Genomic DNA, 10,094 nt, shown 5'->3' on the forward strand with positions numbered 1-10,094 from the left:
AGAAATATACAGAAAATAAGTAACATAAAATAAAAATAAGACAGCTTAAAATGTATTTATAAATAATTTATACATATAAAAATGTATACACTTAAAAATTTATACATATTTTAATTAGGAAAAAACATTTAATGACAAGAAAAGCTTTTTATGCAGTAAAGGAAAACTTCAATTGCTCATTTCTTCTTTCAATTTTGCCAAAACCTGATCTGTTGTAATTCCCGATACTATAACTACTTTTTGCCGGCTTCGAGATCCCTGATGAAGAGAAAACAGAAAACAAAAAAGTTAACATATAATTTTAACATTCAGATATTAATGAAATCATCTCGAAACCACTGGATTAAATACTTACACGGTCCAAAGTTACGTCGGATTTTCTTAGTTCAAAAATCGAAGCTAAATACTTAACCAGTTCGGCATTTGCTTCGCCTTCCATTGGCGGGGCTGAGATTGCAATGCCTACTGCTTCGTCGGAAATATCTATAAATATTTATTTGTAATATTTAACAATCATTATTTCTGTTAAAAGAAATCCTTTTTTTTTTTTTTACAAAAAAGGAATGAATAATTTTCTTTGTAATAAACAAAAAATTATTGAATGATATTTTTTATTACCGGTTACATTGTTACATTTTGCTCCGGGTTTAGCCTGAATTTTTATTGTTACATTTCCATCCTTATTTAAGACCACAGGTCCCGTAGATTGATGATTCTGCAAAACGATGTATTAACAAATGAAGACAATATGACACCCTAGACGTATAACAATAAAGCTATTATCAATATAACACCTTTCGTTACGTTTATATTATTTTTAGAAAAGAGAAAAGTTGATTGGTCAAACATGTGTGTTACATATTATTTCCTAGCGTTATCTTGTCTTGTATGATCCAAAGGGCCAGAAGTCTCAAATTTAAACAAATTGATGAAATAATGAAATGTCTACGCTTCTCGTTAAAAAATTATCTTTCTAAGAAAATGTTAACTAAATATTTTGATATTATTTGATAGAATTTTTATCTCCAATTGTTCTTAATAATGTGTCTCAAAATCGCTACGAATAGAAAGTTGCGCTAAAAATATACGACAAAGAAATGATTGATTTTGCTTTTGTCCAATCATATACTATGTGTACGGAAACATTCCTCCTACGCGCGATACTTTGTCCAATATTACATCTGTAACTTTCAAACTATACTGTAATAGTGAGCTTTAGCTGTACGGTTGGTAGAAGTGAGTCTAGTCACTTTTATACTGATACTGAAGTGCCAGAGATGCTACAGTGTCTAATAGAAAATGTCACATTATTTTCGCAATAGGTGATCGTATATCCTGCAAACAAGGAACCGGTGAGCTTTATGTCAAAACAATTACTCACATCGGCGGTCGCTTCCTTCCGTATCTTGTCATTTTTCGCAGATCGTTGTTTCGACATTTCACGCGTGACAGTTAAATAAATTTTACAGCCGTTTTTATTCAATCGTGTAACCATATGAATTTTTGCTACCACAACTGTCGCTTATCTATTAAAGTCGAATACACTTGTACAGGTTTTATATGTCGTTTATAACTTTGAAACGTAAATCATTTCGGTGTCTCTTAACCTGAATCTTAACAGCTTTCACAGTGATTTCGCGCATGCGCGACTCTTACCAACTCATATACAGTAATCTCTACGTTCGCCCGCTATTTTCAAAAATGCACGGAAATAAAACATGTCATAAAAGAATCACGATAACTTTCAAGATTTGCATATCACAGATCAATATGCCGAAGAAATTCGTGGGTGAGAATAGTAAGGCGGTTGCCGCCCGAGCTAGAAAAGCGGCAGCTAAAGAAGCCGAAAGTATAAAAAAAGCAATGGAAGCTGAAGATAAGGCCTGGGAAGACAATGACAAACAGCTGTTGAAGAAAAAACAAAAACAAGTACGTCTTAGAGTTATTATAAAGAAATATTAATTTTTTAAGATTACTGAAAAAAAGAAACAAATAAAAAAAAAAAACAAGAAATATAATATACACTTTATTATATATGCAGGAAGAACTTGAGAAGAAACGTCAACAACAATTAGAAAAAAAGGCAGAAGCTAAAGCTTTACTTGAAAAAGAAATGGCAAATATAAAAGTCGGTGGTAAACAACCAGCGGCCAAAGTTACTAGAGCTGAAATTGTTGCTATCACTGAAAAACGAAATCAAGTGGCCATGAAGAAAGAGGAGGAGAAACCGATTGAAGAAAACTTAAATAGATTAACTTTGGAAGGTGAAACAGCTCACGGTATAGATGAAGCTATATCTATCTTAAGGTAATTATTTTCAAGCTATTAGAATACAATTAATAAAATATCAAAAATGTTCTATTAAAAGTTTATCTTAAATGTATAACTGCAGTAGTTATATATATTGAAAGTTTTATCGAAAAATCGATAATGCATATATGCAATAGCTATATATAAGAGTCGCATTTAATTAACTTTTTCCTTATCTCGATTTGCATCATTTTATTTTCAGTACAAAAGATCCCGAAATTGACCGACATCCGGAGAAACGGATGAAAGCCGCATATGCGAGCTTCGAGGAAAAAATGATGCCGATAATTAAAGAACAAAATCCTACCTTGAGATTGAGTCAGTTGAAACAGATACTTAGGAAAGAGTGGACAAAATCAACTGAGAATCCACTTAACCAAAAGTTACTGAATAATTGATAATAATATCAAACGCGCTCGTACTTGCGTACATCATGGACTGATTTTATTTAATGTCTAAATGTTAAACTTGGTTATAAATAACAATTACTGTAACAATATAATCAGCTGTATACAATTTTATTTGTAAAAACAAATAACTTATATATTAAAAAATACTGTCTATGAAATAACGATATATATAAATGATCTTTGGTCTATATGCTATTCCATAGCCTCTGTTCACACAATATTTGTTAGATCACTTTGAATAACTTTTTTTTATTTGGCATGGTAATGAAATAAATTTCGAGTAAAAATTACTTAATTTAAATAAGATTTATACATTTTATTTTAATGTTACTTTTAACGACAATTTTTCAGATACATTAAAAATTCAAATTTAAAATTAAATCAAATACATATCATTGTTATAAAGAAAAAAATTTCCAAATAATTCCAAGTTATTTCAAGTGATCGAGACGAATAAGACATTCCGTATTTATTTTTTAATAAAAATTTTGGCACATTTACAAGGCCGCTCGAATTGTATCGATTTATTTTATCGTTCGACTGAATTGAATCTTCTTAAATCATAATATTGCCTAATTTCCCCTTCATTTAAAATATATGCAAACTTTATATTATATTTAACTATAATATTTGATAAAAAGTCTGTTGATCGACTCATTGTCGGCCGATGCAATTTCAATATTATACAAATTTTTAGGTAATTATTTCTACATGGAATTATCATATAATATCATTGTTGCCATTTTTTGTTTTTCCACAAGTCTATAAAACAATGTATCATATGATTCAGCTGCTGAGGACATTCAGTCATCGGGCTATGACCAGCCATTGGAATAGCTTCGAGAAAAGCTTTCATCATCGTCTGAAAAATTCGAAATAAAACATTAATTTAATATTGTATTGTTCTGACAACAAAACAAATGGTTGATACGTAAAAAACATTTTATGTCATTTAATATATCTCTATTGTTTATATATGTATATTAATTACGCGGATAAGGATTAATCAATCGTAATATAAACTTACCCTTTCCATTTGACACTCCTGCACCAGTGAAACTTTATTGTCTTTTAATCCGTGCACTAAAAGTGTCGGGGTGCATATCTTCCTGTGAAAAGCGTAGTCACCTTGCGGCCAGATCATGCCGTTCAATACGTATTTCATGTGGGAAGGCCACTGTTCCATCGATTCGTGACCGCAATAAGGATGCTGACGGCCTCGCGCGGAATATAGTATATCTCGGTGAAGACCGCACATTAAAAAAGGTGCAAGAATCGCCCTAAGACAGCAATGCCCTGCGCATTCCGTGCTCGGCGGGGCCAGAGGAGTCGGACCACCGCCCGATATTAATACGAGCTGATGAATATTGCTGTCGTATTTACAAGCTAATGCCGTAGCGAAGCTGCATCTGGAACAAATTTGTACACAGATTTTATAATTTATCTGAAAACAATTTTTATCTCTATTTTTTTTTAAATTACACAGGCCTACAATTTTCAGACCCACGAAGTACAGTAGTCATTTCCCATGCATTTTTTTGCGCTGAATCCAAAAATCGTAGCAGAATTGCTCTATCAGGTCAGGTTTTCGAGATATTCTAACCTAAATGTAAACCTTCTAACTGACCCACATTTTTTTTATTTATGACGTATTTCTTGCTGAAACGTAGAAACCAACCTCCACTTACGATTGCTTTACTTGTTAGTTGAGAAATCGTAAAATTCAAATTGCTGTATCTCAGCGAAAAAGAATCGGATCGGGAAAAACCAAAAAGTTTTCGAAAGGCGAAAAACAGCATTTTACTGTGAAATTTGTGCCAATGCTCGAAAAAATTTGTCGTAGTTTTTATAGGTAGTCGAATGTTGCCAGCAATTCTGCTACGATTTTTGGATTCGGCGCAAAAAATTGCATGGGAAATGACTACTCTGGTTCGTGGGTCTGGCAAAATCCAAAATTTTGTAATCCTGTGTTATTTTTTCAAACATAAACAGCTTATAGCTTGCTTTTAAACGAACAGCAACTTACCCGTAATTATGTGCCACCAAAACACACTTTTCCCCTGACTTAAAAGCGTAATGATGTAGGACAGCGTCTAAGTCTTTGAGTAATTTGCCAAAATGATAATCTCTAGACCGTCCAGGCGCTGAACTCATACCGTGTCCGAGCATATCGGGAGCGATGCAAGGATAACCAAGAGAAGAGAAATACTGGAGCTGATGTTCAAAGATCTCTGCCGAGGAACCGAAGCCGTGTAGAAAGACTATGGTTGGTTTTCTGTTCCTTCGGAACGTTATCGAATCGCGAAGACTTCGACGAGTATTTACTTGTGAAGAAATACTATCGAACTCCGTCCATTCCTTTCTATATTCCTTGAGCTCGATAGAAGTGCTTTCCGTTAATTTCGCACAGAGTTTCGATCGAGTTTCATCGTTCAAAGGCGTGCCGTTACTTTGAAATTCCAAGCGTAGTTTCTCGAAATTAGTTTCTGCGTTGATGGTATTCTCCTGATGCTCCACTTTGTCAGGACCAGTTGGTAATATTTCAAGGTTGGAAGTTTGCGTAGTTTCCTGAGAATTGACTTTGGAAATCATTTTTTGCAAATTTTTCTCAGGATTATCCTCCTCCAAGTTACTCGTCAGAGGACCTCTTCCTAATTTTTCATCGATAATTTGTAAAAGAGACTGCTCGAAACTGGGTTCTTGATCGAGTAATTGAAATTCTATCGTTTCTACGCTGTTTATTCCGGAATCCACGCAGTCTAATTTTTCCGAAGCAATGCTCTCGGTATTTACCGGTATTCCAAAATACAAATCAGCTGTTCCGTGAAAAACAATATACATATATAAATATAAAAAATATATAAAATATATAAAATATAATATTAAAAATATAAAAAAATCCAATAAAAAAATGTTTTACATTGTTACGAAACGAATCTTATAAAAGGAATACAATCTATCTACTATAATAAATAATCTTATTGTTTATAAATCTATCGCTTACCACGCTTTCTTGCAGAATGATCAAAGTCTAAAGAAGCTAGTTCGTCTGTCGAACCAACAAAAGCGGGATTCACATAACCCTCGCCTACCGAAACTCGGGCGAATTGTTTTTTACATTCATTTTCTGCGCTCCATCGCTCTTGCGTCTTATCTATTGGAAGACTGGAATTAATATCGATGAAAGAATCGTCTTTGGATTTATCAGACTGTGATTTCAAATTATTTTTTGTTTGTTGCCAAGGATGTTGAACACCATTCTTTTCTATTCCAGTTACATGTTTAACGGTGTCATCGAGTACTTCTTCTAGAAGCGTATTGATGTACCTGATACAATTTATATTAGTCATTACAACGTATAAACTAGTATTAAATAGTATGTATAAGAGAGAAATGAGAGACTAAGAAGAAGAAAGAATTTTCAGTACATACTATACAACTACATAATACAAGACAATATATATATTTTACGTGATATTACATTATTGTGAAAATGTTTATAAAAAAAGCGATAAAATCTCTCATATATTCCAATTCTTATTCATTATTTCCTAGATCGATTAACTTACCTTTCTAAATCTTTAACGATTTGTTGCTTCGTATTTTGCTCGAACGACTGGCGATCCGTTAGCATCGAAGGCACCGTCGTTTCGTTCGCCTCATTTATGTGATCAGCGACCGCGGTGTCCCGCAATTTTTGTAGATTCACCGAAACTTTTTGCTCCAGTTCCTCGATGTCGCGCGCGTTCTTCTCGCCCTCGCAAAGACTCGTTCGGATGCGATTCAATTCCGCGGATATGATTCGCTCCTCGGTCGTACTCAACGCGCCGATAGATTGACGGAAGGAGCATCTGCAGTTGCCGGATGGATGCGGCCTCCTGGTCCATCGGGCGAAGAAATTGTCGTTTACCGATTCCGGTCGGTCGATCGTTGTGCTCTCGTAATACCAGCCGCTCTTTAGGGACGGCTTGAGAACACGTAGCGTACGTCGCGGTGCCACGATGAAGAAATCGCAATCGGGCAGCTCGATTCTCGCGGGACTAACTCGGCTCCGATTCTTCCAACACTCGAAAATCTTGCCGTACCAAGGAGACCCTGTTGGAAGCGAGCAAGTCTCCTCTGCTTTCGCTGCCATTGTCTCTTCTTCGGGGCAGCCGAATCATAAATACATCAGAATAGACGATTCTTAAACATCGAATACGAAATATATGCCATAGCACTGGCATATATTTTCTCTAATTCGTTGTCTGTATAAAATGAAATATTAATATTAATATTAATCTATTTTTTTGGGTGTATATATGAATTTCTTGATTTTATTTATTTTGCTAACAGTTGAAAAAATAGATTTATATTTTTCTTGTAATTGCTTGTATACGTAATAACTGAATCTTTACTCCATAATTTGTGCGATTCTTTAAATATATTTAATCCAATTACGGGTTTATTAATATTAAGTAGTTAAGAAGTTAAGTAATTATTATTAGTAAAGTTACTGTTAATTAAATATCACTCCATACGATCAGTTTCCTTCGAATCATCAGTGTTATAGTTACAAGCTGACGGATGTTTATTGCGCAAACATCGACTTTCTCGACTTGCAACGCTTTTCATACACTCTACGCAGTCGAGCAATTAGATTTCCCCGCGAAAAACGAAAGTGTTGTTTCTACGCTCGAATAATTTCAAACAACTTTGAAAGAATATTTTTTCTCAGCCGCTATATTTGATTCAAAATAGACGCAAATTAAAACTTATTTTTAAGAAAGAACAAGTTACGTATATTTTGCATCAAGGGAAATTTGAATAAAACGCGTAAAAATCTAGACTGGCGGAAATTCAACCGAATAATTGACTGCATATTCTTTTACACTGACATAAGTCAACTTATCTATCGGAATAATCCTTCCCACTTAACCGCAGGAAAAGCATACTATTAAAACGTCTAATGTGTATGTGTAATTCAATGATTTCACTTTTTCATGGAAATATATGCTACTATATGCATTCATCAACGATAAGCTTCATAGACATAACAGTGAATAAAGCGTAACGACAGTATATCATCAGTTTAAAGCGTGTTAATCCAGCTAGATTGGGCGAATTATCTACGTAGGAGGGAGATGAATGAACGAAACGTTTATGCAGAATTTTTCAACTGTCATATCTTGGAAATTTTCAATATTTAAGGATGTTTAGTACTTACAATCGAAGCAAAAAGTAGTCGAAATTGACGAATATATACTTTTCTCATATATCTTAATATATAATTATAATAAAGATTGCATAAAATCTTATTATTTATTCATAGCTAGAATGTAGAAATGTATTTTCTAACTTCTGTTGCTTTTTTTCGGAGAATTCTCGTGTTTCTTAAATTATAATGAGAAATTTTTATCATTGACGGTACCTCTATTCTAACATTATAGCATAAAATTTGAATTATAAAAATAAAAAAATTTACTCGTACAGAGTAATTTAAAATGTCAGAATAAATATTATAATAGTGAATAATGACAAAATATAGAAGATTTTTAACTATTTCTTTGATAAATTTAATAATTTGTCATTTCTCTGAGAAGAAAGAAATGTGGCAACATGGTAATTTTTCATAAGTTGATCAAATTTCAAATTGACATATGAGGCCTAGTCGCTTCTCGCTTACACGTTTGTATATAAGGCTTCTTCAGATGAAAAGATAGGGTATTTAAAATGTCAAAAAAAGGCCCAGCTGAATGCTATGTTGCCACGTTTTCACAATAAATAATATGTCGTCTCGGATAATAGGACGAAATTGAGAAAATTATATTCATTATCTTTTGAACTATTCAGTACTTGACCAAAATTATGTGATCAAATATTTCCTCTATATTTAAACTATACTTTTGTAAATTTTGAATAAATTCCTATTATTATTTCTATCTATTTTAGGTCTTAAATCAACACGATCACAGGTTTTTTATAAGATAGAAAATCTGTAATCGTATCAATTTAACGGCTAAAAAGGACAGAAATAATTATATTTATACTTATTTACATAAATAATTATATTTATAATTATATTAATACTTTTACTTTTAATTAGATCCACAAAGTATTTATATTTATAATAATATTGACGGGTAAATTCATTGCAAATTAAAATCCTTATAACTTTTGATTGCTTCAGTGAATCAACTCCAGGTTTTTTTATAAGTCTCTGAACATGTATCAGAACAATCTGTGCAAATTTTATTAAATTCCTATATTTTTAAAAATAGGTACTAAACATCCTTAATACACGTTTCGATCTCGTCAGATTTTGATGTGACAGTATTAAAAAAAAAAAAAAAAAAAAAATATACGCGCCAATTTTTTTTCGAAAATTCCATCAAAAAAGATACACAGACAAGGTTTTCACGGATACATATATTTATTGTGGTACATATTTCCGTTATATTTTGGACTTTTACACCCAACACTGCATTATAAGATTAAAAATACAAATTACCTTCCTCGAGCGAGCGATACGCACAGGATACATAACAACACCAGGGGACATGAATGCACTGCTCTAACAGATAAACACCTCTATTTCAGGACGCGCACTATATGAATACCAGCGTAGCACAATATTGATACGCAACGTTCGCCTCGATTGTCGTCCAAGTCTTCGCGAAGGTTTAGCAACCGCGTTCCAACGACGCAGTGCACCACCCGTATGCAATCGGTCGCGTGTCGACGGCCACTGTGTTTTCGTCGAGGAGCGTACGCGATGACGATACGTCAGGACGACGCGGGCGTCGTTCATCGGAACACGCTGTCGAACGGACTCGCGCCGAATGGTTCCACCGCGGCGGAGCTTTGTACATTTTTTTTTCGTGGGCGTCTTTCAGTCGGCAAATTAAGACGGGAAAATTGAGGACGATTAATACTCGAGACGCGCAGCACGTTGGCTCACGGCGGCCATTGTATGTCTCTCGGACACACACGATGAGCTTAGCGAGAGAGACAAAGAGAGAGAGAGAGAGAGGGAGAGGGAGAGAGAGAGAGAGAGAGACCGGTGATACCCCCTACCATCAAGGAATCGTTTGTATACAGGGCGTTTAGAAAGTCTGCAACGGCTTCATCTACTTCTGGTTTGCTTGTAATCATCATATTATAAATGAAATTTCTCTGCAAAATACATATGTTCATCGTATAAGCAATGCCATATCTTTAATCTTTGCAAAAGTGAAAGTTATAAATGACTGTACATCCGCGCGTAATGTCATTTAATAATATCATTTAATAATAAAAATCTACAATATAATTAGAGATTCAAATACTAGAGAACCAAAAGTGGGTTAATTCATATTTTGACGCCATCTTTTGATGTTATCCTTTTCGGTAATG

General features: G+C 33.8%; 3 protein-coding genes across 5 annotated transcripts; 1 reads left to right on the forward strand and 2 right to left on the reverse strand.

Moving 5' to 3' along the window:
- Positions 1 to 45: 45 nt before the first annotated feature.
- LOC140668163 (UPF0235 protein C15orf40 homolog) lies at positions 46 to 1,762 on the reverse strand. Its single transcript, XM_072896872.1, has 4 exons — positions 1,382 to 1,762; positions 619 to 715; positions 356 to 483; positions 46 to 258 (listed from the first exon to the last, which is right to left on the reverse strand). The coding sequence occupies exons 1-4, from the start codon at positions 1,493 to 1,495 to the stop codon at positions 169 to 171; spliced, it is 429 nt and encodes a 142-aa protein (XP_072752973.1). The 5' UTR covers positions 1,496 to 1,762; the 3' UTR covers positions 46 to 168.
- Positions 1,195 to 2,849, forward strand: LOC140668162 (coiled-coil domain-containing protein 124). The gene is made up of 4 exons (XM_072896871.1): positions 1,195 to 1,352; positions 1,765 to 1,929; positions 2,042 to 2,307; positions 2,513 to 2,849. The coding sequence occupies exons 2-4, from the start codon at positions 1,771 to 1,773 to the stop codon at positions 2,706 to 2,708; spliced, it is 621 nt and encodes a 206-aa protein (XP_072752972.1). The 5' UTR covers positions 1,195 to 1,352; positions 1,765 to 1,770; the 3' UTR covers positions 2,709 to 2,849.
- On the reverse strand, positions 2,810 to 9,690 carry LOC140668158 (uncharacterized). Of its 3 annotated transcripts, none has more exons than XM_072896863.1 (6): positions 9,211 to 9,690; positions 6,290 to 6,863; positions 5,725 to 6,047; positions 4,747 to 5,536; positions 3,748 to 4,129; positions 2,810 to 3,582 (listed from the first exon to the last, which is right to left on the reverse strand). In XM_072896863.1, exons 2-6 carry the CDS (start codon positions 6,853 to 6,855, stop codon positions 3,451 to 3,453), a joined length of 2,193 nt encoding a protein of 730 aa, XP_072752964.1. In that variant the 5' UTR covers positions 6,856 to 6,863; positions 9,211 to 9,690; the 3' UTR covers positions 2,810 to 3,450. The 3 variants fall into 3 exon arrangements, with proteins under 3 accessions (XP_072752964.1, XP_072752963.1, XP_072752962.1); XM_072896862.1 differs by having other exon boundaries at positions 6,290 to 6,939; XM_072896861.1 differs by having other exon boundaries at positions 6,290 to 6,967.
- Positions 9,691 to 10,094: the final 404 nt, after the last annotated feature.

Source organism: Anoplolepis gracilipes, chromosome 7, assembly GCF_047496725.1.
Source record: "Anoplolepis gracilipes chromosome 7, ASM4749672v1, whole genome shotgun sequence".
Taxonomy (NCBI): domain Eukaryota; kingdom Metazoa; phylum Arthropoda; class Insecta; order Hymenoptera; family Formicidae; genus Anoplolepis; species Anoplolepis gracilipes.

Bases quoted from the DNA above. Each gene is read 5' to 3' on its own strand.
- LOC140668163 (XM_072896872.1), bottom strand. From the start codon at position 1,495: ATGGTTACACGATTGAATAAAAACGGCTGTAAAATTTATTTAACTGTC. The intron at 716-1,381 runs GTGAGTAATTGT...ATCGTTTTGCAG, and splicing joins GGAAGGAAGCGACCGCCGAT to AATCATCAATCTACGGGACC. The intron at 484-618 runs GTAATAAAAAAT...AAATATTTATAG, and splicing joins AAAATGTAACAATGTAACCG to ATATTTCCGACGAAGCAGTA.
- LOC140668162 (XM_072896871.1), top strand. From the start codon at position 1,771: ATGCCGAAGAAATTCGTGGGTGAGAATAGTAAGGCGGTTGCCGCCCGA. The intron at 1,930-2,041 runs GTACGTCTTAGA...TTATATATGCAG, and splicing joins TGAAGAAAAAACAAAAACAA to GAAGAACTTGAGAAGAAACG. The intron at 2,308-2,512 runs GTAATTATTTTC...TTTTATTTTCAG, and splicing joins GAAGCTATATCTATCTTAAG to TACAAAAGATCCCGAAATTG.
- LOC140668158 (XM_072896863.1), bottom strand. From the start codon at position 6,855: ATGGCAGCGAAAGCAGAGGAGACTTGCTCGCTTCCAACAGGGTCTCCT. The intron at 4,130-4,746 runs GTAAGTTGCTGT...AATTTGTTCCAG, and splicing joins TTGGTGGCACATAATTACGG to ATGCAGCTTCGCTACGGCAT. The intron at 3,583-3,747 runs GTAAGTTTATAT...CGAATTTTTCAG, and splicing joins AGGAGTGTCAAATGGAAAGG to ACGATGATGAAAGCTTTTCT.